Source organism: Gambusia affinis, linkage group LG02 (assembly GCF_019740435.1).
Source record: "Gambusia affinis linkage group LG02, SWU_Gaff_1.0, whole genome shotgun sequence".
In the NCBI taxonomy this organism is placed as follows: Eukaryota; Metazoa; Chordata; class Actinopteri; order Cyprinodontiformes; family Poeciliidae; genus Gambusia; species Gambusia affinis.
In genome coordinates this window covers 25,442,131-25,468,505 of record NC_057869.1, presented here as the reverse complement: position 1 = coordinate 25,468,505, position 26,375 = coordinate 25,442,131, and the positions used below count along the sequence as shown (strand labels likewise).

General features: G+C 40.9%; 1 protein-coding gene and 1 long non-coding RNA gene across 15 annotated transcripts in view; one reads left to right on the top strand and one right to left on the bottom strand.

The window, feature by feature from the left end:
- The window catches only part of neo1a (neogenin 1a), a 255,108-nt gene that overhangs the window by 90,052 nt on the left and 138,681 nt on the right, over positions 1-26,375 (bottom strand). For all 14 annotated transcript variants that reach the window (XM_044133485.1, XM_044133494.1, XM_044133502.1 and 11 more), the window contains exons 6-7: positions 23,404-23,558; positions 21,739-21,859 (exon numbers count right to left, since the gene is read on the bottom strand). In XM_044133485.1, the coding sequence (XP_043989420.1) occupies positions 21,739-21,859; positions 23,404-23,558 (276 nt within the window). The remainder of the gene's footprint in view (positions 1-21,738; positions 21,860-23,403; positions 23,559-26,375) is intronic.
- LOC122840835 lies at positions 3,815-7,160 on the top strand. Its single transcript, XR_006372295.1, has 3 exons — positions 3,815-4,967; positions 5,697-5,777; positions 6,726-7,160. It is a non-coding gene; the product is annotated as an uncharacterized LOC122840835 (long non-coding RNA).

Genomic DNA, 26,375 nt, shown 5'->3' with positions numbered 1-26,375 from the left:
ATATGGAAAAACTACATTTTGAGGTTTTTATCATCTGTAATCAACAAACTCTTCCAACATTTCGATCTTAGTAACTAATCTACATGGTATGATGTTCACCTTTTAAACAGAAACACTAAGGACACATGGAGACACTTCCACTTGCCGAGATGCGCCCGTACAGTAATCGCACGTCAAATCGCCTCCCGTTAAGTCGTGGCTGTACCTGCTGGTTCCCTCCTGGCTGTAGAACACGGAGTAGGTCAGGTCGTCTCCGTGCGGCTCGGCCGGCTGGCGCCACGTCAGCTTGATGAAGCGGGTGGAGACCAGGGAAGCCACGACGTCCCGCGGCGCGGAGGGGGTGGGCCCGCCCAGCCAACATGGTCAGTAGTGTTAGGAGTCAGTGAAGGGGGGAAGGCAGGGCTACGTCTTCAGGGTCGGGTAAGGAGAGGAGAGGAGGTGGGGGGTAGGGTGGGAAGTGGGGGGGGGTGAGACAGAAATATTGCATCCAAATGGACAGGTCGAAAAAGGAGGAGAGGAGTTGGAATGGAAAATGACAGTGACACGAAAGAAAGAAAGGAAGGAGGGAAGAAAGGAAGGAAACAAAACAGAAAAAACAAAATAACAACGTAACGAAAAAGACTCTTGGCATGACAAGGAACCACAGAAATAAAACACTTCTACTTCACTCACAGAGCTGACGAAAGCACAATACGGGGGAGACTAAACATGCAGATCCACACACGGCCCGCTAACGTAAGGCAGCAAAGCACGCCGGGAGTGCGTTCAGCTCGAGGACAAACATGTTCCCAGCCAATCATTCGTGTGGCGGAATGATTGGTTTGCATGTTTCTGGGCATTCTCAGACTTTGCTTTGGACAAAGTCGCCCAAAGGGGATCCAGTTTTATGACACAGTAACAAAAGCTCCTCGCCCTGACGTCGATAATCTGCCATGTGATGAACCAGATGAGGTTATAAAACCCCTATTTAACGTCACCTTCCACTATCCAAGCCACAGAAATGTTTGTGATTTTACTTCTTTTTTTTCTCCTCAATTTCTTTGGAGGAACAAACTGCGGTCAGACCAGGCAAGATCTGCTTTCCATTTGCCTGGCAAGTGAGCGAAACGAGAGCCTTTCGGAGAAGCACGTCGAGTGTGTGTGACATTTCCATTTGTTTGGAGGTCAGGGAAATCAACCGGAGGGCGAAGCCGGAATAAAAAATAGGAGTGGAGCCAGTGTGCTGCTAAAACTGTATTATTACTGCTGAAATGCTACTGAATGTAAAAAAAAAAAAGAAAGAAAGAAAGGAAGAAAAAGAAAAAGGCCGCTGGCGCACTTATTTGTCACATCATGCTGACAAGCCGCTAATTTGGCTTTCAGCGTTTGTTTACATCTCAAACTGTCGGCGCGAGCTGCCGTCTGTGATTGAACTCATAAGATTTACCTTCACGCATGATTTCTGAACATTAACGCAACGGGGGAGGGGAGACAAAAAGAACAGCAAACAAGCAGAGAGATTTAGTTTCAACTTTATGTCTTTCACGTTGAGTTTATGAGCTTCCTGTGCAGAAACTTCTGGTAAAAAGAAAGAAAGAACCTCTCTCAACTTAACATGATTTACAGAAAGTTTCCTGCTTTAAAACGCTTAAAATACAAGATTTTTTAAAAATGTTTTTAGGATCTACAATCCTTTACTGATCTGTTTTCTACACACACAAAAAACACACAACTATTTTATTGAATTCAATAGAACTGTTGATCAAATGAAAAAAAAAGGCACAAAAACTTTGCTTTAAAAATGCAATGAAAGATTTTACTGAACAATTTTGGAGATTATGTCAAAAAGTTTGGACACCACTGCTCTAAAACATTCTATTTTAATATGCATTCTTCCAGTTTTATTTAACTTGCTGCTGGTACTGCCACATTTCCCCACCTTTCCTTCTCAACTCTTTTCTACTCTAACTCTATGATCACAAAGTTCAAAATAGTAGCTGCCCTAAGTTGAAGTTCCTGAGTTTTTTTTTTTTTTTTAATACATCTCTGAGCGTTGAACTGTCTGATCTTAGCATTGATTTGCTAAGTGTTTCCGCTCCTGGGCAGATAAGCAGCCGGCATAAATATTTTCCACTTATCAATAACCTTTATTGATGTGAAATGACTTCAAATTGTTCGGAAATGACCTCATAACTCTTCCTAGATTGATAGACAGCAACTATTTCTTCCCTATAGTCACTGAGGTGTTCAACACTTCATGATGATTCAATAAAGTAGCAATTTCCTTCTAAGAAGGAACACTCAATCTTGGCTTTAGTTTGGTACAAAAAAAAAAAAAAAAACAATGATCATGAGGAATATGTTTCATTTTTGGGGCACTAGTGGTTAGATTTAAATAATTCAGGCGGCTATTGAGGATTCAGACTCTTTTATTTTGTCCTGATAAGTAAAACCCCAGAAGTGCTCTTTGGTGAGCTTTCATCACTGTGACTTCAGTCGTGCTCTGCAGTTCTAGCTCCTTCTTCTGTGCAGAATAAATCGATGGTTGCTCAGTAGAGCAGCAGCCACTACGGTTCAAATACACTCTGAATGAATCACTAACCGGAGCAGCTTTTCCCAGATTAAAAATAAAACATTTTTAAAAAATCACAACCAGGGGTGTGCTGTGGTGGCGTAGAGGGTAGCGCGACCCACATATGGAGGCCTTCAGTCCTCGACGCGGCCGTCGCGGGTTTGATTCCCGGATCCGGCGACATTTGCCGCATGTCTTCCCCCCTCTCCTTCCCCTTTCCTGTCAGCCTACTGTCATATAAGGGACACTAGAGCAAAAAGACCCCTGGTGAAAAGAAAAAACAAAAATCACAATCAGTCGAGACCGCTTCACAAGTTCACACCAGAAAATCCTGGCATCCCCGTCATTCAGACAACAGTCTCATAAGAACAGCACTGCATCCAACATGGCCGACAGCCGCAAACAGTTTACAAGTCAGAACTCGGGCCTCAGAGCCTCCGCTTCGTTTCAAATCCTGTTTGCTGGAGTCCGACAATGCAAAACACATTTTCAGCCTAATGCTTTCTGACTGCGGCGTAAATGACCAGATGCTAAGTAATTATCTTCAACTAGACAGCTATATGCATACACACACACACACTGAGAACACGAATGGAAACAGAGACCTAACACAAACCAGGCTCACGATGGCATAAACAAAAGCTTACGGCCTGTTTGTTGACAGGGAAGCACTTCCGTTACTTAGAAAATGGATTCAGAAACATGTTGGTTTCCGCTGACTGAGGTGGGAATTGATAGGAAATACTGTCACACAGTAGAGGTGGGAGGTGAACGTCACAGATCCCTGCTGCAGTCCGTTTAGGATTAAACCCCACAAAACAAAAAAAGAAGAAGCTTAGCGTTCCTCGTCTTCTACTTTTAAAATGCCATATTTATTTAAATGCAATTATTAAAAGAATCAGCATCAGGAAGGAAAACAAGCAACTGAAAACTGTGGATGTGGTTGTTTCTTTGGGGTTTACATACGAGGATGCCTGTATGTTTTTGCTACTCTTCAGACCCGGAAGGTAACATGACATTTAAACAAAGTGGATGTGTATTACTTTTCATAAATTGAGAAACTGACTAAAAGGAAATTGATGCTTGATCCTAACTGCAGCAATAACTGGAACTGTTTCAAGCCAGCTCGTCTTTCCAACACAGACAATTAATGTAAAAAAAAAAAAAAAACTACAAATAAAACTTCATACCTCACTGTTAGGCAATGACAAACAGCATTAGTGAAGTTTTTAAGAGATACAAGTCTTACTTTCTAATGTTATTTTTTATTATTAACAATTTTCTTCATATTAATTTCTTTTCTTTTTTTTCTTTTTTTTATTATGTTTTACTTGAATGGCCTCAACGTTCTTTGTCAGAGCAGCTCAAAAAACGTCCTTGAGTATCTTATACCTGACTTTGAACAGAGGAGAAATGGACACAAGAACAGATCACAGAAAAAGAAATGGATCTGATTTGTTTAGAGTGGAGTTAACATCTGAGCTGCAGTAGAAATCTCTCTCATCTTTTCGTATACAAAACAGATATGAGCTTGAGATTTGACCATCAGAGAGGTTGCAATGCCACTGTAAACGAAGCCATTTCATTAATGTAAATAATGTTAAGGAAAGGGTGCCATCTGAGAAAAAGCGTGGCATTTTTTATGAGCCACTTTTAATATGCCACACTTATTTAAATGCAACTATAAAACGACTAGCGTGAGGAAGAATAAAAAAAGCAATACAGGATGTTTTGTTTTTTTTTTTACTACAAACTGTGGATGAGGCTTAAAAATTCAGGCTGCGTAGACGCGCTGCAGGCGAGGTTCCTGTGAACGCTGCGGGGTTGGAACAATGGATGGTGGAGAGCTTGAGATGAAGATGACGTTCACAATGAAGATGTTCACAGAGCATGCTAATTCTGCTCCATCTTTGACAGCTACTGTACAAGCTGTGCTGCAGCTAATACATAAATTAGGAATGAAATAGAGCCAATAATGAACTCATTAAATGTCTTTGATGTAGTATTTTTACCCCTTTATCAAATTTTCCATCGCACTGGAGTCACAAACTATTATGCATTTTATTTTTTTATGTGACAGAGCAAAAAAAAAAAGGGAGTAAATAATTGCTAGGTAGAAGAAATTTTTACACCAAGATTTTTTTTTTTAGCACAAATCCTGAAATAAGTGAGATCAGAAACGCTCCGAAGCAGAACAATGAAGGAGAAATAAAACCACTCCTGATAGCTTCCATCTTCATACACATCGTCACTTGTAGGTAACTGACACACGCCGCCGTTTTTCGGTGTCCTTCCCACAATCTGTCTTGTACATGCACGCCTGGGATTGTTACAGTAAGGAGGTGTCAGCCTCCCGCTGCTGCTACCGAGCTCTGTTCATAGCTGATTAATGGTGTCATTAGTCTCCGTGCCAGAGGTAATGAATTACTGGCATTAAGGCTTAACGAGGAAGGTTACTCTGGATCCACATGCCGAATCTGGAGTGCACAAACGCAGTTGGGACAAAGACGCGGGGTTCATCTTAATATTCAATGAAAGTAAAAGCGAAGCTAAAAACAAATAACTTGTGTCATTTAAAAAAGGTCTGTCTGAAGCTACATAATTTGGTTGCTAGCTTCCTGAACGAAATAAGCTAGCAATCCTCTCGTTCCACTAGGGAGCTCTGCAGTTTAGTCGAAGCGACTTGACGGAAAACAGGAAGCTGGTTAACGCCTATCGGTCGTCCGATGCGAATATTTGGCTAGAAAAGCTAGCAGGCTAACCTAAACATTAAATTCACTTCTTACTTATGTTCTTTAACATTTCCCAATGTGGTGAAGTGATTTTGAATGTTGTAACCTGTTGAGAAAGACGCTTTCTCCTGGAGATAAGTGTTTTAGTGGATTAGCTTTAAGCTAACAAAAATGCTAGTGATTATATACGGACTGTTTTGTACACTAGCTGCTAATTAGCACAATGCTAGCTCTTGTTTATTGCACAGGCTGATTTATTGCTGATGTGTTATGTGAAGTAAGACATTCAAGGGTTAACTATGTGCTTTATAATTAATGTTAGTTAAAACAAGTATAAGTTTGGTGACGTTGGTTTACTTTAAAGGTATAAATCTGTAATTTAAGTTTATTTTGATTTTTGTGTATTGCTCCAGGCTCTACTGAGACTGTTCCTACATGACCCGGTTCCGGATAAGAGGATGATGACGAGTATAAGTCAGAATAAAAACTATCTGGTTTGTATTATGTTCTTCAGTTATTATAATGGCAAGTAGGAAATAGTTATAATAAAGAGAAGCAGGTTCGATTTTACAAGCAAGAGAATCACAGGGGTTTTTTCCCCGTTCCACTTTGGCTTCTGGTAATGTAGCTTTTGTACACCTGTAATAAATTTAGAACCTGGTACAGACCAGATCACTTGTATTATGACCAGATCCATAAAACCTGTTAACCCAACAGCAGCCCTCTCAATCCATAACCGAACCTGTCAGAATCAAACACAAGACTGTAACTACAGAAAGTCTCTCCAGAGAGGATTCAGCAGGCTCGTCCTAAATGGGTTTCTTCTCAGGACTGATTTTCTTGTCTAAATGTGGTTCCGGTAATGATGATGGCGTCAGAGACAGATGTAGCACAATTCTAATGGTCCATTACCGCATCAGTACTTTTATCTTCCAGAGAAAAGAGGACTGAGCGGAGCGAAAGGAAGCGCGCAGCACTTTCAAAAGGCCCGGTCCTCCGCAGAGAGCCGGCACAAAGGAGACGGTCAATTAAAACTGTCAGCCTGCCTTCACATTCGCCTCGCTCCCCCTACATTAGCTGCTTGCAGTTCCACTGGAACATTCAGAAAAGGCATGAAAAGATAAATAAATCACACAATAGTGTCAAGACTTTGTCATATTCCATGCAAACATGTGTTAGTTGCGTGATGATGAGGCTAAATGGTGCTCGCAAGCAATTACAGGAAAATCCTGGATTTCTTCCTTGTAGAAAAAAAAAAAAGGAAAGAAAGAAAAACAATATACCAGCTAAAAAAAATGTTCCTTTATCAGAAAGTAAATGAATCGTAAACAAGAGCTGAGCGTTTTTCTTACGACTTCACAAGAATGCCTGGGAGAAAATTGTGGGTTTATTACTGCAACTACTGCTGACAATTATCTATATAAATGTTTTTTCTTCTTCAGCCATCTTATTTATCGCTGCTCTGCAAAGACAGGAAAGACGAGGAAGCCTGACAGCTCGTGACATGAGAGCAGCTCCTTAATGCACCGACAAAGTCAGAAAGTGAAGGAAAATGTGTTGAACGAAGCCAAAATGAGAGGCGAGGAGAGGAATGAGGGATGTCAAAAAAAAATAAAAGCATCACCCAGGATCTTTCCTTTGCTGTGTCAAAAATATTTTGAAGCTAGTTTTTACTTTATGACCTATAGAGCATTACAAGAGAATCAAAAAATGTGATACAAGCACAGACAAAGGCTGAAATAATCGACTACCGTTCCCACAGAAGACTCCTCTATTGTATGGGACTATAGGACTAACGAAGGCCTTGTTCAAACATCTAATCAGTGGAAAAAGAGGAAAAAAAAGAACTGACAGAGAATCAGCATCAGATTGCTGAAGGGCAGAGGCGTATCAGCGGCTGCACACATTTCCTGTCGCAGTGATAATCACCAACAGCCGAGATTAAAGAGCGACTCGAGTCTCACAAAAGCTCAAACTGACAAAGTGCACTGAATCGCTGACATGATCCTCGAAGAAAACCCCCCCCCAGCATTGTTGTGTCATACTGACTCGACAGAAATATTATAACAGCATAAATAACAGCATTGTCTGGGCATCACGCTCGAGGCTTATTTGGTTTAAAAAGGTCGATTCCTGCACATATTTATAACCCAATATCTTATTCAGCAGAATTTTGAACCAGTTTTAAGAGTGCAAATAGACAAACAGATGCACAGACAGATGGACGGACAGAGCACATTATACTGTCACAATCTGAAACAACACAAAGTATGTAGGCCAAAAATAAATAAAAGAAAATAAATAAATAACAATGCCAAATGTTCTTATAAAAGCCTTGGAGTGGATCCCAGATGTTTTTATTTGTCATGTGGCCCCAGAGACCAAATGTAACACGAGGAGGCCCCGTCTGATAGAGCTGTGAGGCTCCTGGATGCCATGTGGGGAAGCTGAAGCTGTACATGAGACGACTTTACCTTAATAAAGCTGTTTATCAAACGACTAAACCCCACGGGCCAGCTCAATGTTTTGGTTTGCTAGTGAAGAGAGTTTAGCCTTTTGCTGTCCTGCAGCAAATTCTTCTTAGATAGCACAGTTTATTCAATTTTGCATTTACGTAACTTCAATTTCTGATCCAGAAGCAACTCTTTCTGTGAAAGAGGGATGTTTGAATTGGTTGATGCCGACAGTGTTTGTATTTAGTCCTGGAGATATGTACTCTGGTAAAACTGTAAAGTGGGTAGCTGGAGATGTGAAAATGGAAATCATATGTTAGACATCACACTGCAACACGGAATGAACCAAGATTTCATAGATGTAAAAGTTAAAGAATAGTGCAGTGCCTCCAGCTACAGGAGCTAGCAAAAAAGCCTATATCTGCAGGCCGAGTGTTGGTGGTATATATTCAAAATGCAATTACAAAGCAGTTGATGGATATGACTACAATTGATCTAACCTAATTAGATCAATTAGGTTGATCTAACAATAAACTTAGTAAGGAGTTCCACAGGGAAGTCTTTTAGGTCTTTTATTTTTAGCCTGTGTGTTGGGAAACAGCTATCCCAGTTTTGTAGCTTATATGTTGATAACATAATACTCTATATGTTTTGTGAAACTCAGCAGCACAGTGATGCTGTAGATAAGCTAACCTGAAGCTAACATAAAACATAAATAAATGAATAAGTTAACACCAGCCTCCATTTTGTAACTAAAGTGTACAATGAAAAGTTTGAGTTACTGAAACTTTAAAAGCCGCGCACATAACAAATTAACCCAACTTATGTCTAACTACAAATATTTAGTTTCAATATGTACTTTTTGTGTTCATTTTGAATTGTAAAATTATAAAATGGGCAAAAATATTTTTAAAAATTTGTTTTCATTTCAGGTTTTAACAAAAGAAACTATTAAAGGACAAAATGAATTAGCCAGCTAGCTAGCTCAGTTAGCTCATTTTAGCTCAGCTAGCTCATTTTGTCCCTAAGTTAGTGCGTTATATACATTTCTATGCATTTATATTGGTGAGTTCATGCTAGATAGCTACCTAGCTAGCTAGCTTCCTTCATTCAGAATTCAATAATGAAATAGTTAGGTGTTAGAAACTAAAGATTTTGTGTAAAATAAAGCAAGGCAGAGCTAGAAAATCTTCCTCAGTCATCACTTATTGATGTGGAATGAGATTTATGTCTGCATGTATTCAATGGTCTCTAGATATGTAATATGCAAATAATTCACTTTGGTGACTTGTCTATCCACCGAGACGGGGAAAGCCCAGAGGATCGACATCTCCCAACCCATGGACAAACACGCCCCGTTTGGAAGCCAGGACTATAATTGAAAGGGGCCGGGTGCATCAATAATTAATCATCCTCTGTGTGTACATACATCATCCCTTCAACATCAAACACGTGTACCCCCCCTTGATCCTTGAGCCACTGGTGAGTTCATCTGGGTCCGATTGCCTTGTTCTGTTCAACGCCTTGCTGCTCGCACCGACTCTGCATGCAAATTAAGACGCAACGTAATTCTCCCCGTTTCCCGTGTCCTCCCCTCACCGCCGCCCCCCATCCCTGTCCCCAGACTTCAAACATGGAATCATACGCATCACACGCTCCACATGCCCACTCAGAGAACAGGAATGAGGCCTCTGGGGCTCACCTTTCAAGCACATCAGGGAAAAAAACCCAAAACAATATACAAAACAACAACAACACAGAAACGCTCCACATCTCCGGAGCCGTTAAACGGCAATGGCCAGCGCTGGAAACAAGCTCTCTGTCTGCTCAGCCTCCAGCCTTTGTATCTTATTACCTTGGAGGTACACAAACACAATTCAACCTTTCTGAGGGGAACAGCGCAAGCCTGGGATAAAGTAATTGATTTCCCAGAAAGCTTTGTGCAACAGTGTGTTTGTATAAGTGTGTGTACGTATGGCAGCAACAACTCATGTATAAAGTGAGTGGTGCTGAACAATGTTGAAAAGGCCTGAAAAGGTCAAACAGGATGTTTGGGAGAGCAGTTGTAACTCCCCCCTTTCAAGATCCTCTAACAAACACTCACTAATCAGACTCCCACCATTAAAAGCGACCTCCCTGCGTCGGAAGCTCCTGATGAGTGGCGACCGCATGCAAGCAGGGGTGCCTGCATCCCGCTGCGATCCTCCTCCCTGTTCCACTTTTGGCTCATGGAAAGTGGGCGGCTCGGCGCAGAGAGGGAGTGCCGGGGCGATAGCAGGGGAAAACAAAAAGCTGCAGCTCCGGAGGTGCCGCTCGCAGAGGTCAGCTAGCCTGCAGCTAGGGGAAGGGCGTGAAGGGAAAGTGATGTTTTTGTGCCATTCGCTACTTCCAATTACTGCACCCAGAGGACCGTCCTCATCCAGAAACATCACAACGGCACTCCCAGATGAGCCGGTGCTAAAAGGTGGACTGGGTTGTATAGAAAATAAAGGCAGGCTGCTCCCACACGTATGTAAACAGTGGAGTCTCAAATGGGGTTCTAATAACTACAACGGCCTTCATAAAATACCAGAAAAAACAATTAAAATCAGAGCGGACTCAGGTAATAAAGGTATTAGCTCTCCTCTCTGTTGCTGCTGCTGTCTTTGCTTTGAATTAAACCCTTAGGTTTTCAAAAGCTGCATTTTCATTACAATTGAGCGCAAATCTCTGACTATATTCTGCTAACCCCCCCCCAACAAACAACACAATTTTGCAATTGCGGTGTTTTCATTAAATACAAAACAGTTGTAACGCCCCACCCCAAAACAGAATTAAAAAACCTTGCGCAAGTGTCATGTTATTAACAATCCCTGTGGCGACGGATGTAAACAGCTACTTTAAATATACTCATTCTTTGTGGTTTTCGCCAGTAGTAACCTTTGGCTGTTGATCACGAGTTGTGTGACGTGAAAAAGTGTTTCCATTGCAGTTCCATGAAGTACATCTATTTCGATACAGCTTTTACCAAAAAATTTACTTTTTTTCAAAATTGCCAGGTTTCCATTAAGCAAATTTATTTTCATAGTTCTTATTTGCGCAATTCCATGGATAATGGAAACACAGCTAATTGCACTTCTTCCTGAATCCCATGCATACCTCTACAGTTCATAGTGGTTAAGAGTTTGCAGCGACCTCTGTAGCCGTCTCTGAGGGATGGAACAAAAGTGCAAAACGTCTAAACCTGACAATCTCCCCATATTTCTTCAATGTTGGCAGCTTGTAAGCTACATACTAAACATTTTTGGTGAGCGCAACTGATACTGATATTCAGTTTTAATCAATGTTCTCGTATTGCGTTTTCTGGAGGTGAGAGTAAGTCCTCTGGCTCCACTTTATCAACTTACATTGACTGGTAATGAGAGACTATTTCTCCCTTCCCATCCTTCTCGATTAATCACTTTATTCTGTAGTTCATCATCATCACATCTGCTGAAATAATTCATTTTGGGAGTAACCGCTATGAAAAAGAAACCCAGAATAACTGGCTACCCCCAAACTAAGAACGAAACCCCTTTAAAATAAGATGAGGAATTTGTTTGGGAGCAGTCACAAGAAAATGTCAGAGCCCAAATATCCCAAAGTTTCTCATTAATCTGTGTTTATGTCCATATAGAATAAAGCAACTCTGCCTCATTGCATTATCCACACAGTCAAACGTCCCATTATGCTGCAGTTCTGAAGATGTCATATTGTGTAACTAAATCCCAGGAAGCAGAGGAGCTTGCAGCTTGGGGAGAAAAAAGATTATTGTTTAAAATAAAGGAAAGCTATTGAGAGAGAATATTTAAAGAATTCCCCTCCTATTACTTTCCAAATATATTTCTTTGATCTTTACTGCCAAAGTAGCGATGAAATATTATTTATCTGCAATCCGATTTTGGCTACCCGTGATAAACGTACAATCCCTGCAAAGCTGGATTGTTGAACATGAATCCTGTACTTGGTGGTGTGTGAGTGGTCCTTAAATGAGAGGAGAGGCTACAAATACAATAAGAAAATCCACAAAAATATGCCCTCTTCTACAATTTTAAAAGCCTTAAATGAGATCCCATCATTAATTTAGGAACTAGACCATGCTTCCAGCTGTTTATATATATATGGTTCTTTCTTTTGTTGTTTTATTGTCTCAACTTAGAAGAGACACCAGATGCAGTTGACCTGGGACTATTTGGTTCAGTATTTACAGATTTTCATGTGTAACATAATTCTAAAATATTTGTGTTTTTTTTTTTTTGAGCATATCTAACACATTCCAAAAATTTTTGGGAAGTTGAAACACCTAGGTTGGAGAGCTACTTGACACATTATAGGCTGGCATTTGCAGAGTAGCCAATCCAGGAGCACAATTTGTTGTTCTTGGAGCTGATTGGCTGTACCCAAGAGAAGACTGAAGGAAGACTGCAGATATTAGCTTCTGTGGTAATGCTAAGATGGTCTCCGCTGTGCATATTGTTGCATACTTATTGAGTTGTTATTATTATTGCATACTAATAAGGCAAACATTTTTAGAAGGGGTCTCAAATATTTGCGTATCTTAGCTATTCATGTGCAGCAGGTCCCTAATTAACCAGAAACACAAGGGGTCCACCAGTACATTGCAAATATACACCAGTGCAACACATTTTATTGTAATTCAAGGCAAATATTACGGGGTAAAGGCTACAAGAAAATTCTTCCTATGATCTCATATTATCTGCTGCGATGCATGTCACCTCAGCATGCCAAATGCTTGAAGCGTCTGTGAACCAAAGGTGTTAGCCTCATCTTCCACCAAATATTTGGCAACTTGAATGATGATGCTTAGTTGATCATTCAGCATATACATTTTTGCTCACTTCATCAAGACACACATGCAGTACATAACAAAAACTGCATGCACATAACAGAAAGTGATGTCAAAACATTAGCATTTCTACCATCTGACCCCCATTTCATGCAGTTATAAAACTCTATAAGTCAAATATGACAGACTGAACAGACCAAAAAGCGCTAAAAAATTGCAACAGAAGTACTCGTGCGTTCCTGTCTGAAGTTTTGAATCAAAGGTCAGAAATTTATCATATTTGTGGGGTAACTTGCATGTGTAACATGTGATTTCCAGCAGTCCCCATCCCACGTTGTTTAACTGCTAAATTTCCACTCGAATGCCTGCTGTTCAGGCCACACTTCCAACGCCAGCAGAAAACACGGTGCTGACACATTCACAGGCTCACAACGTTGCGCGGCGGCTCCTGCTGGCCCGGTTTTGACCCTGCTAGCAGATGATGAAGCACACCGTATTCCCTGAAGAGCGCCTGGGCTTTTATTCCGTGCCGAGTCTGGCAGGAGGGCGGGGTCTTTTAACAGCCCATTCTCACTTCTTGATTTGAACTGGGAATAAGGATGGTGCTCTCCAGCAGTAGAAAGAAAGGGGAAAAAAAAAAAAAATCCCCCCTCTGCGACTCGTCAGTCACAAATCTACTCTTTTCTCACTTCTTTGCCTGCTGAAATGGAAACTATTGGTTCTTTGTTGTTTAATCGTGATCCAGTTACATTTTATATGATATGATTTTTTTTCTTTTTCTTTCTCAAAACTAGCAGGTGGGATGGTACGTTGACAGCAGAACAGGGAGATGAGAGAACATCTTTGAAAAGTCTCTTGTCGTATTTCAACTTCTCCTACACGTCACAATGTCTGTTTGAAGAACAGAAAAAAGGAGAACATGAAGCGCAAGCATCAAGACATGCGCGTACACAAAACCCTCCTTAGCTGCATTGTTGCACGTGTTCGCTGCAAAATATCTAGGCAAGTAGGCAGCATCTCTTGTGTAAAGTTAAAAACTAAATTGCTAGTGCTTGAGTCAAAAACAATGGATTCTTAATATTTGATTACATGTACACAGTACAAATTTGCTGCACATATCAGATGGGGCTAAATGCCCCTTAAGGCCGAGATAACTATAGGATTTCTGATTCCTTTGTCTTTTTGATGCTCACTGAAAGAATCGCCTCTGGCTATCGGGTCTTTCCAGTCTGTGTTTATTCTGCACTCTGTGAGTATTTGAGTAAGTTGTTTCTGAGGAAACACACTCACACAAGTGTGTAAGAAATCCCATAATGATTATCTGGCTAATAAATGTGTTTATTAGCCAGATGTGTAGATTATGGTCCTATTCCAAGCTGCCTCGGTTCCTTGTTTCAACACATTATTTAACCATTGGTTGAGCTAGTGCATAAATATTGATCAGCTCCAGCGTTTAAGAACATTTTCCCATAGCATCATGCCCATTTAGGCAAGCTTCACCTACTGGGAACAAACATTTTATTGCAATATTTACGGGTACTGTTATCACTTATTTTTTTCGGTAACTGTGACTGCATGGCACAGCGTTCAGAGCGCAACAAACACAAATGCTGCTCCTGAAAATCATTCCCATGTGACACAGCCGTCTTCAGGACGCTACTTACTTAAATAAGTGAGAGTTTAATCACTAATCTGCACAGAGTAACAGCATTTTAAAATTTACTGGTATTTATTCCTGAGGAATAAATATTGAAGAAAATACCAAAAATAAGATTTCCAATAATGCTGGCAGTTTTGTTTTTTAATTAGAATCATTAGTTGAAATTGATTTCAAACAATTAAAAAAATAAAATAAAATTCTGATCATGATAATTTTTTCAAGATAAATGATAAACGATACGAAAATGCGCACCAATATTGTAAACCTGGCTTCACATTTACTCCTCGAACACTTTAGTACAATGAGGAGTTCATGTTGGCGACATGACGGCTTATAAAACAAAACCATCAACCCTCCACCTCTGTGCTTACCATGGTAACTGTGATTTTGGCTGAATGTTCTGCTGTAAGAGTCTGGAAATTGTGTAGATGAACAAAAAGTAACTTTGTGAAAAGAAGCACAATCTTCACCCCTTCTTCTGTGTTGGTAGTTTCTTTTTGTGTAAACAAAAAGGGCATTTCTAGAAACAATGTTGTGTTTACCCAGAACCTTGAAAAGCAGAGTAAAAAGAAGGTTTTGGCTGAATATGGCGCCTTCGGACATTGTAAATCATTAGTAAGTATTACACTAATTATAAAATACCTTCTGAGACCCAAAGCATATCTGTTATTGTCTCGAATGTTAGCGCTTTTAAAATTGCACTACAACTCTTCACAGACAGATGAGAACTAACGATTGCATTTCTAAAATATTTGGTGATGTTCCAACACTTCACATTTATTTTAATAGCAAAAACTAACTGCAACCTACCATCATTTTTTTTTTTTTTTTAAGAAAATCAGCCGGGTTTTAAAAAAAAATATTTCTAATTAATATGTAGCATCAACAAAGATGCACATTTTATTTGTGGCTATGATGGGAAAGAACCAGAGCATTTTATCTCATGCCCTTTTTCATATGGTGACTGTAGCAAAGCAGCTTCAAGCAAAGTTGACGAATGATTAAATGTGCAATGATTTAGCCTACAAACATAGCTCATGTGGGCTTCATTTAGAAGTAGCTCGCCTCTCCCTGTACCACATCAAACATGCTTCCACTCACAGAAAAATCTAACCTAAAGTTGCTGATTTTATAAAGTTATCAAGTAACACTGTGTTTAATCCTCAGCGTCTCTGATTGTAAAAAAAAAAAAAACAACACAGGAATCAGGAGTTTAAAGCAGGAAACCTTGGTGGAGATGAGATGTTAGCGTTTGCTGCAATAAATTTCCATAGTGGGGGAAACTAATTGCGGCGGAGAGCATTAAAAGGGTAAAACAAGGAAATAAAGTAGTGCTTTCGGTAGAGCAAGAAATGAAAGGTGGAAGGGATCAAAGGCAGCAGGAGCATGTGTCTGTTTGAGGAAAATAAAAATGCTCCAATAGATGCATTTGCATCAGAAATATGTCATCCTGACACCTGAATCAGGGCTCACAGTGAAACACTCCTGCTGCAGCCTCAAGCCGCAAACATGTTTTAAAAAAAAAAAAAAAAAAAAAAGGATTTCTTTAATTCATTTGACTCTACCAATTTCAACAGCCTCAGCTGAAACACAATGGAAGAATAAGAAGCTCCAACCGTATGAGGAGGCGCATGCAAGTCCAACTTCCTGTGCATCACCGCACTCCCACCGTTTACATCCCACCACATCTTGCATTCGTGCGAGCCGTGGGAACGGCTACGAAAATGAAGAAAAGATGCAGGGAGTTTCATACTTTAGTGAATGGAAGGAACAAAAGAAAGAAGTAATGGTATCGAGATGCAAATGGATGTACATCGTAAATTTATGCTGGAAAATAATAGCACTTTTTCTTTCTAAATGCAAATTTGCCCCATGTTTTCTGAAATACGTTAAGACATTTATGGTCATAAATGTTTACACTTTTTGAGCTCATAAACTTCTGCGCAGACTGGGTTTTTTTCTTCTCTGTTTTATTGTACATTTGGATGTAAACTCAATTCCAAGAAGAGAGAAATGTTCTGAATCAAATCAAAAGATGTAAGAAAATACATGTCCTCTGAATAGAAATCCAACTTTTCCAAATGAACCAGCCCTAGTCTTTCTGTATTCCTTGTAGAAAAAGTAAAAAAGCTTTAAAAATTACTGCCTGTCTCCTCAAAGCAGTAATTGCAGCCTCTTTGATTTGGTTTGCACGTATAAACACATCTCATGTGCCTGGAAAATGCCTTATTGTTCCTGCATGCCATCTGTAGATGACATGTGACGATAATCCCTTAAATAGCAATACTCTCCGCAGCTGACCAACTTCCATCAGGATTGTTGTGACGATAAGGCCTCCATGAGGACAGCGCATATCAAAGATGAGCGCGACGCCCATTAGAGGTTGTATTTATAGCACGGTGAGGAAAAAAAGATGGGCAGAGGTGTTATGGAAGGACAAAAAGGAATAAATTTCACTACGGATTCCTCATCAACTTTTTCTGGAGCCACAGCAAAAATAAGCAGGATTTGGAAAATCAAGCTAGCAAAAGTTGAAAAGTCCGGAGAGAAGAACCAAAGACCAGAAGAAGAAAAAAATAACATTGAAATGGATTGCATGACAAGGAGCAATTAGGTCACCTTGAGGTAATTTATTTTAACATTTGAGCCGTTGTTTGTCCACATCTGTTTGCAACTACTCGACTCATGTTGCACACGAGTCGAGACCGGCCAAGCACCTCGAGCGATTGCGGCACAAACTTGGACTTTGACTTTTTAAACTCAAAAGGACTTTTTTTTTTTCCTATACTCATTTATTATTCAGATGAATTCAATTCTTACTCAAGCCACAAAATTACACCAGTCTGTTTAAAAGAAACAAAACCATGCCAGCTGCACTTACAAAACACAAGGTCTTTCATTTTCTTTCTTTGGGTTTTGACTAATCCAAAGTGAGTCATAATCATGTTAATGCTGAATATTTACTATATCAACGTCAGTGGCAGGAATCCCTAACAAAAATGTTAGTAACTCTAAAGCCATAAACATTAGCTAAACTAATGCTAACGCCCTATAAGAACATGGTATTTAACTGAAGCCAACGCTAAATTCAGATATATTGATAGTCATCATGTATCACAAGGAGAACATTATAATGTCTCTCAGAACTACTGGTTGTTTGTTCATACAAATGCTGTTGTTTGTTTGTCGCATATTCCTACTTGCTCAATAAAGTTTCTTGAAAAATAGGGAGAGAAACCGTCAGAAGAGGAAACAGATCTGCTGCGTAAACAATCTTCACCCACTTCGAAATAACACTATGTATGTAAATGTCTAACTATATGAAGAACTTTTTAGAGTCAATAACCAAAACTTCAACACATTTCTAGCTTTATTCAGCTGACAGATTATAAAACTGACAAGTAAATTAGCACTATAGAATTTATCTGAAAACATTTATTTAGGAGAAGCCAGGTGTTTCTAAATTTAGCAAAAATGCCAAAAATTAGTTAAGCTGCTAGTTCATTAGCAGTTCAGCAGATTTGTAGCATGTAACATGTAACAAACACTACAAAATGTATGCAGCCTAAGCTCTCTGCCATACACAAGAAGACTGTTGCTGAGCACGCATCACTATAAATATCATCCACATTGGTACACATACGCTAACAGCTGACCTTTTCTTTTCCACTGCAAACACCCACAAGTGGGATTCATCACCTGATCCACATTTAACTGCAGCTGGCGGTATCAAGATGCAAAGATTATGGCACTAATGAATATTAGCCAACTCGCAGCCGCTGGGTATTTAGATGCAGCTCACGCCCATCGATTTCCCTGCAGGGGGTGAAGACAACTTTATCTCAGCGGCGAGTCGACCGGCTTATCTCAGCCGACGGCGAGGCAGGCAGACGTGCCGGTTGTTTGCCTGGCCCCGTTTTGGAAAGATTCGAGCCAGGCAGGTGCGTGCGGGACACCTGACTGCGGCCGCGGAGGGTTGGTGAAGTGGACAAAGACGTCCAGCTGTGACCAGAGGGGTCCATGTAAGGAGAAGATATCAAACGGAGCACAATTAATACAAAGCCCAGTGTGCTGAATTATTGCTGGGAGCAGGTGGCTGTGAAAAGCAAGAGGAGTGAATAGTGTGAGGAAGGGTGACAGATGGCTTCAGGACTGTATGCTTTCATAGTCAAAATGAACAGAAGAGGTGTCAACAGAGACTCTGATGGAGAGAGATATGATTGCTACTGCACTTGATTTGTGCAAAAATAACCTAAAGTCCAACACATTTTTTGAGTGTTCATTCAGGAAGTAAATATTTCTGCTTTGAGTGTGTCAGTACAGAGACAACAAGGTTGTTTCCAAATAAAAACCTAAACAGAGTTGTTTGCATTTCTCTATTACAGCTCCTGTTGTATGTGTAAGGTTACTGTCCTACAAGGTGAACCTGTGCTCCTGTCTCAGGTCTGTAACCTGCTCTAATAGACTTTCTACCCTGAATTTACCTCCATCTATCATCTCCTTCCTTTTCCTGTTGGGAATGCCTTTCTTCAGTAAGACAAGAGTCCTGTGGTGGAAGCATAGCGTTACACTCAGCGCTGATGGAACAAAGACAGCATTAGGGGTTCCTCAAGGCTCCCTTCTCGGGCCACTTTTGTTCAATATACTGTAAGTCCAGGTGGACAACCATTTCTTTGTAAGTTTGCAGATGTACCATATTTTTTTTCATTAGAAGAGAATGATGATGCCTAATCAGTGAAATGTTCAAAACTTAGGGTGGTGCTTTGCAACCCATCTGCTTAAATATTCTCCTTGAACTGCCCGCTGGGTTCCTTGGTCTTTACGATGATGTGTCTCTAACAAACCTCTGAGGCCTTGGGATTAAATCAAACAGAAACAATCTCTATTAAACAAGGGACTTCTGGTTTACTTGGAGGGATTTGAGTAAAGGGCTCTGAATACAAGTTCATGTCTCACTTGTTTTCATCCACTTTATAAAATTCCCCACTTTGCATTGGTCAATCAAGTGAAATCCCAAGAAAGTTAATTGAAGTTTGTGATTTTAAGGGGACAAAAATGTGAAACTGAATTAAAATCATCCCAAACCTTCATTTTGTCTGAATATTCAATCAGTTTCTGATGACTACTGAACAGTGAACTGATGAAAACATTAGGGAGGTTCAGGCGCCTGACTGATGCAGAAGTAAACACTCACAGAAGCAAGAAAGGCAAAGATTCTCTGTAATTTCTTTGTGGATTAAGAAGAGATTAATTTCTTCAAAGCTTTGCTGAAGGCAGACCTCCATGTACAAGGCCAGCTGCCTTTGTAATTCACCCCATTTATCTACAACTCAAACAAAAAGGAGAGGGAGCAAAAAAAAGAAAAAGAAAAAGACTTGGGGCCGTGTGAAATAGACTGACTCTTATCAATAGCGTCAAACATAAATACACAGTGAGCTGCGGGTCATCATTATTTCTGACTTAATGTTTTCCAATCAGTGGGGACGGCACAGCCGGGGGTGGCACCAGTGGCTCATTCATTTACCACCTGCTTCAAGTGGAGCTGGACCGGACCGGGCCGGGCCGGGCAGGGGTCAGGCTTGATTAAACTTCGTCACTGTGCTCAACGGGATATAACAGAGACAATAAAACTGATTTCTGCTTAATAAGGGTTGCTTTGTCTTAATTACATTTATCACTATTATTTATTCCAGCTCAGACTCTGTGATGCATGGAAGTGTGTTTCACTTAAATTCAAGTTGTTTGTCTCCTGCTGTCACTGTTAATGGAATGAAAAATATCTAAAAACAACAAAAAAACGATTAATGTGTTTTTCTTTTCTTTATTCTTTTTCTTTCTCTCTTGAATATGATCTTTATCTCCAGTCCTTCTTCTCCTTTAGTTTCACTCTGAAGCTCCTGGAAACTGAAATTAATCTTTTGCTTTTAATGTGCCCTGCTTAAGCTGTAGCAGGCAAGTTACAGTCACTTTAAAAGTAGAAAGTTCTTTATAAAATAGGGATTGAAGTGGGTAGGACCTTTCAGCAGTCTGCTCAATTGATCTGGGTTTTGCTATTTATATATATGTTGGAAGGAAAAAGTGTCAGCATGTCCTCCTGCTTAATCCAGATAAGAAAGACATAACTATTTCTGATCCCAAACATTAATGGTCAGGGATCAACAATCAAAACCCAATGAGGCTAAGAATCAAACAGCATCTCAGATAACCTCGGTGCAGTCATGGGCTCAGACAAAATTTTTTGCAACCACATAATGTCTAATAATGAATAAGCTCACTAATGTCTTCAAATCTTGTTAAAAATAATGGTTTTCAATCAAAACAATACACAATGTGCTCATGAAATGCTCATCCAAAATGATGCTAGGGCAGACCTGGCAACGTGCGTTGCTGTTTTGTCGAAAGTCAACGCCCGTTTCCATTTACGTTGAGAACCAGGCATGCGTTATGACAGGTGTTATGACACAATATGGAAAAAGAGCGTAGAAGCAGGATGGCGGATGGGCTGTGCGCCTCCTGCTTGCCACCATGCTGACTGCTGCATTATCTTCTGTTTTACCACGGGGTTACTTCACCGTTTATGTTGAAGGATCACTGTGTCTGATTGGAATCAGATTTAGTGTTTGGGAACATTGTTCTTTCAGTACAAACATGCAACACTTGTTCAAAATAACATTCAAGAACCAAAATGGACTCTGGACCACGATGGTGGGAAAGCTTCATTAGTGTTTTCAGTACCAGAAATAACCAAGGGGAGATTCTATAGTCAGCACTAGAGCTGCAGAAGGATTTTGTTGCTTCTTTCTTACACTTTATAATTATTCTCCTAATTTATTTCCTCTATTATTATATGTTTTGTCGAGCAACATCTTCTTGTTAAAAGAGCATCTGACAATCCACCGTCTTAGGTTTTTTTGGGTTTAAATGGTACAAACATTTCTGTAACCCTGGACGTAGAACGGACTGCGTGCAAAAAGAACACAATTTACTTCTGGTTTTGGACTCGCCTCTATTTTAACAGGACCCTGAAGGTTTTATATCATTGTTGGTGGTTTTTATTGTTTTCCATTTCCACAGATGTGCAGCGTCCCAACAATCAATTAACGCATCTTTAAAAGAGGCGACGCAGCACAGCGAGCCGACCGCTCGGCCTTTCATGTCTGAAAGGATTCGGAAAGAGATCTTCTGCTGTCTTCCTCCAAAAACCTCCAACCGCCTTTTCTTTTTTTGTTTGGGATTGTGTTAAGCATTTTCACAAAGATGTAAAGCATTAAGCAATCTCCTCTCCCTACAGGAAAACTCAGGTGTAACAAGCAAAGAGATAATCACTGCTGATATTCAACCTGCCTGCATTTCTAAATATCCTTGTGTAGCTGTGCGAAAACCCGATCAGACTCTGGCTGTGATATTGATTACATTGTAGCAATTTTGCAGCTTTGTCATCTTCCCGAAGAGGAGTTGATTCATCTTTCCCAAGTTAAATGTGATTTGCACACTATTTGTCTCAGTGTGTGGCGTACCGTGATCCAAGATGATGAGCTGCGCGCTCGACTGGATGTTGCCGGCATCGTTTTCTGCCAGGCACTGGTAGAAACCCTCGTCAGACTTGACAAGACCCAGAACCTGCAGGTTGTGCTCCTTCTGCAGAGTAAGGACAAGGGGAAGGGAAATAGAAATAAAATAGCACAGCTCTGTCAGATCTGTAGAATCAAGAAATTACTGAAACAAAACATCTCTGAAAATGTGAAGTAGGCTAAGAGAATGCGCCAAGGCCAAGACATACTCTGCAAGAACAGAGACGTTTGTTCACTATCTTAGTGGGGCAAGAATGAAATGACCTTATTCTGTTTGTTGGTGCATATTATTCTAGGCAAATTTTTTTTCTGGTGAAATGTGAGGTGAGTGTGCTGCAGTGTGAGGGATCTATGAAAACTCCCAAAGTGTTCTGCTCTTATGAGTTTGTAAAGCATGAAATGTTGTGGCACTTTATTGTTGCTCGAGTACAAGAAAGAGGTTGGGCCTACCAAAATTACTCCCAGAGGGAGTCGACAACCAATCCAGGAGGTCACAAAACAATCCAGGTCAAAAGCTAAGGAACTGCAGGCCTTACTTGGCTCGGTTAGGATCAACAATTTCAAAGAATCTGAGCAAAATGGGATCAGGAAGAGAGTTCCAGTACCAAGGGTAGGGGAGAATCGAACAATCAGTTGGCCAATTGGTGCCAATTTTCTTAATTTTAGGTGACTGGCTAATTCTTACACGTGAAACCAATTATATCCACCGATTTTACCCACCTCCGTAAAGGTCTGAAAATGCGTCACTGAAACCTTTTTGCTCTGCTGTGAGAGACAGCTGACTGCTAGACCTCGTCCACCAGTGTGCGGCTAACAATACTCACCCCCCTGATGCTGACTTAGGAGCTGTGTTGTTATACTGACAGACGACGTAGTTAGTCATAAGCAAAAAGTTCAAAAAGGCAGTATCTGTCAAAATCGGAATTGGCTTTTTAAAGATCTAAAGGTGATCGGCTAAAAAACTGCAAGCGGTGCAACCCTGATCAAAGTTACTGCAGAACTAAAGGGACACAAAATACTTCTTAGTTTGCCAAAAAGCATACACAAGACTTTTTGGAGAATATGGTTTAGGATCAGGAGACAAAATTATAACTTCAAATCTGGTGCCAAACTAGCAGCATTTCAGAAAAAAATATCTTAAAGATAGTTAAACATGTGTAGGGTGACAGTCAGGGGTTGCTTTGGCTGCCACGTGACCTTGAGTGATAAGACTTAATTGATGGAGCTCCGATTTATGATTTCTACTGGAAGGAAGGAGAATTTTCAGCAATCAGTTTGTACTTGCGTAAACTTGGGTTATGTCGCTGAACAGCGACCCAAAGCACACCAGCAGTTTAAGCAAAGTCATGAATAAAAAAGTAATTAAATGGTTTTGAAGTTAAATCTGATTGAAATGCTGGGGAGTGACCTGGAACAGACTGCTCATGCTTGAAAATCTTCCAACAGGCCTGGATTAAAGCGATTCTGTCACATTCCAAAATTCCTCCACGGAAAAATAAAAGATTCATTTGATGACCTGAAATATGCAACTGCGAGAAAAAGGCAAAAACGGAATAAATCTGCAAGCAAATACTTACAGGTAGGTACTGATCAAGCACAAAGTGAACTCACAATTATCTTGAAGTAGTCGCTGGGGATGACGGCGTCTCCGTTCTTGACCCACTTGACGGTGGGAGCGGGCGAGCCCGAAACTTCGCACTCGAAGACGATGTCCATGGACTCGTGGGCGTAGATGTTGGTGGGCCGTTTGACAAACTGGGGAGGAACTGCGGAGTCCAGAAGAGAAAACGGGGTACGTGTTTTTTATTTATAAAAGAAATTACAAAAATAAGCAGAGGACAAACACGGCTCATCATCCTTTCGTCGTAAACTTCCAACCTCCATTTTCTCCACGCAGACCAGGGAAACCCAAATCAATTCCTGCGGTGTCTGCACCGAAACGCCCCACATCAAATGATCCCCACGCTTCCCCCCTCCCTCTTTAATTACATGATCAAAACAAAAGCAAACAAGACAAGTTAAAGGAAAAAAAAAAAAAAAGATATCTAATTATTTCCTGCTTCGTCGGGTCAGCTGTGTCTGCTTTGGCACATGGATGAAAGGTTCGGTGACCTCTGCTTTTATTTATGCGGAAACGGATGAAAAATAACTGCCGCTCGGCTACCAGAACAGCATGATCTGCTGTCTGATCGAGGCACTTGCAGATCTCTCCAAGACCTGGTAATGAGGGCCAGAAAGGAGATATTTGATCTGCTGGGGCGATGCGGTGCCTCATCAATCTGTCCTGGAACAAGGTCAGAGGGAGCGCGGGGTCCGGGCCTCGTCCTCTCGCTGTAATTGGACTGTACGTGTTGTGGGGGAAGAAACGCGGCCATGCTCGTGTGTGTGTGTGTGTGTGTGTGTGCGCGCGCGTGAGCATTTTACCGCCTCTGCGCATTTCGTGATAAGCCGCGACCTCGCCGACCACAATTTAAACGAGTGTTTCTGTTGCCAAGTTGCGCCGTCTAACGCTTTCCCATCATCCTCCTGGGCCTCTCTGATAGAGAGTTATTAGCATCTATTTTGCGTTAATCCACACAAGATGATTGGTTATTAGCGGCGATGGGAGGACGAGGTCCTTTTTTTTTTGTCCGGCTTAATACAATGTTGCAGCGGGTTATGAGGTCAAGTCTTCATCTCCCCTCCCCGCTTGATGCAGCGATGGCTAATTTACTCCGACGCACGTGCGTTAGCGGACACAACAATTCCTCATCCACTTGAGACGGTTTTGAAGCAGGAACAAATGCTTCAGTTTAAAAAGACAGGCTTGTTTCTCTCCGAGCTGGAGATGCACTCTCTGCACATCTGGAGCGCATTTCCCTGCTCCACTTGCAGCACATGGAGCAACACCGGAGGGAGCGAGGCAACTTAATAGAAGCTGAACAATAAACGACTGCAAGACGTTCTTTCTGGTTCACACGTTAAACAGCAGAAAAGGTCAGCGAGGGAAGGAGGTGTGGGGTTCAACTCAGTCTAGTTCGGCTTATTTAAACGGTTCCGATTCACGGTAAAAGGCAATAAAAACATTTTCAGTTGAGTCGGGTCTTTTATTTATTTTAGTTATTGTTTAATCTTTTACCTGTTTTATTTATGCTGAGGCTGTCTAGTTGTCTGTTTTGGGGGTTTTTTTCTTGAAGGGATCCAAATAGGTTGGTGTATGATTCACTTCCTGATCCGCTTGAGGAGTACATGAACACGAATCCAGCTACTTTTAAAGACTTTCCAACAACTCTTTGAGCAGTGACAAAGCACACACATTAACACAGAGCATGTCTGCACCAAAAGGCTGGCTGCACCTCCTCAACATGTAAAAGCCTTCATCAATGTTTAGTTTGTTTGAAACTAAATCGACGCATGTTAATTCTTCCCTAATTTAGTTGTAGCTCTATACAGATAAACTTGATTGATTGGTTTACTGATTGATAAACGTCACATTTACAGTTTGATTCCAGTTGTGTATCTGCAGTCCTTTCTATCGGGCACATAAATCGAAATCATACAAACTCTTTTTTTGCAAAGACAAACTCCTCAATTAAGAAAAACAACAATAGGTAGCATTTTGTTGGGATATCTTTGAAATAGAAGGTGATAATGCTGCTAATAATAAAGTATGGGCGGGATCAGATTGAACTGGAGAAACCACGGCGTCGTTAATCACAATTATTTGTGTGACAATTAATCTTTCTTTCTCAATTTCCGGACCACGGCTTCCTCGTCCTAATAAAAATTAATAGCTGCTCCAGATGGACAAATGGTATCTGGGGAATCCTCCACATGAACACGTGACGTCGATAACGCAATCCGGTAGGCAGGTTATCCCAGGGCGATACTGAATTCTCCTTTTCCATAAACATACGACTTAACCTCCGACCTTTCCGTACAGTACGCTGCATTTTTCATGAGGCTCCCAGCAGCAGAAAGCAGAAAGTTTCCTCCGTCTCTGTAACTAATAAGCGTCTGGATGGCTCCGAGAGCCGCTGTGATGAATTCTGAAGACTGACACGGGGACGGTAATGAGGACTGCGACGCGTCAGACCGCCGTGACAACCGTCACCCTGCTGTGCGCCTCCGTTCCGTGCGAGGCCCCGCGGAGTGTGTGTTTGAGGCGTGAATAATGTGTTTCACAGTGTGGCGTCCTCTGGATATTTGCTTTAAGTAGGTGTGCAGCGGAGAATCGCTGATTTCCTTTGGTGTGTCGGGAACACGGCTCTGAAAGCAGCGGTGAGTCAGTGTTTGTGTTTGTGGGCAGCTTTCAATATGGACACCTGTTTTTTTTCCTCTTTCTTTCCGTTTCCCCCTTTTTGCCGATGATGTTGCGTGTTGGGGGTGTTAAATCAACTGCTGAGGCGTCTAACCATATGTTCCTGTACATCCATTCTGTCCCAGTCTACATCTTTGTTTCAGAGTTTGTCTGGGCTGATACTGTACATGTTCTGGTTCTGAATCCCCAAGTTTTGATGCCAACTGCTACTCACAGGCTCCCTTTATCTACTCAGACTCAACGCTCTCTCTACTACCCACCCAACCCTTAAGCTTCCCATAAC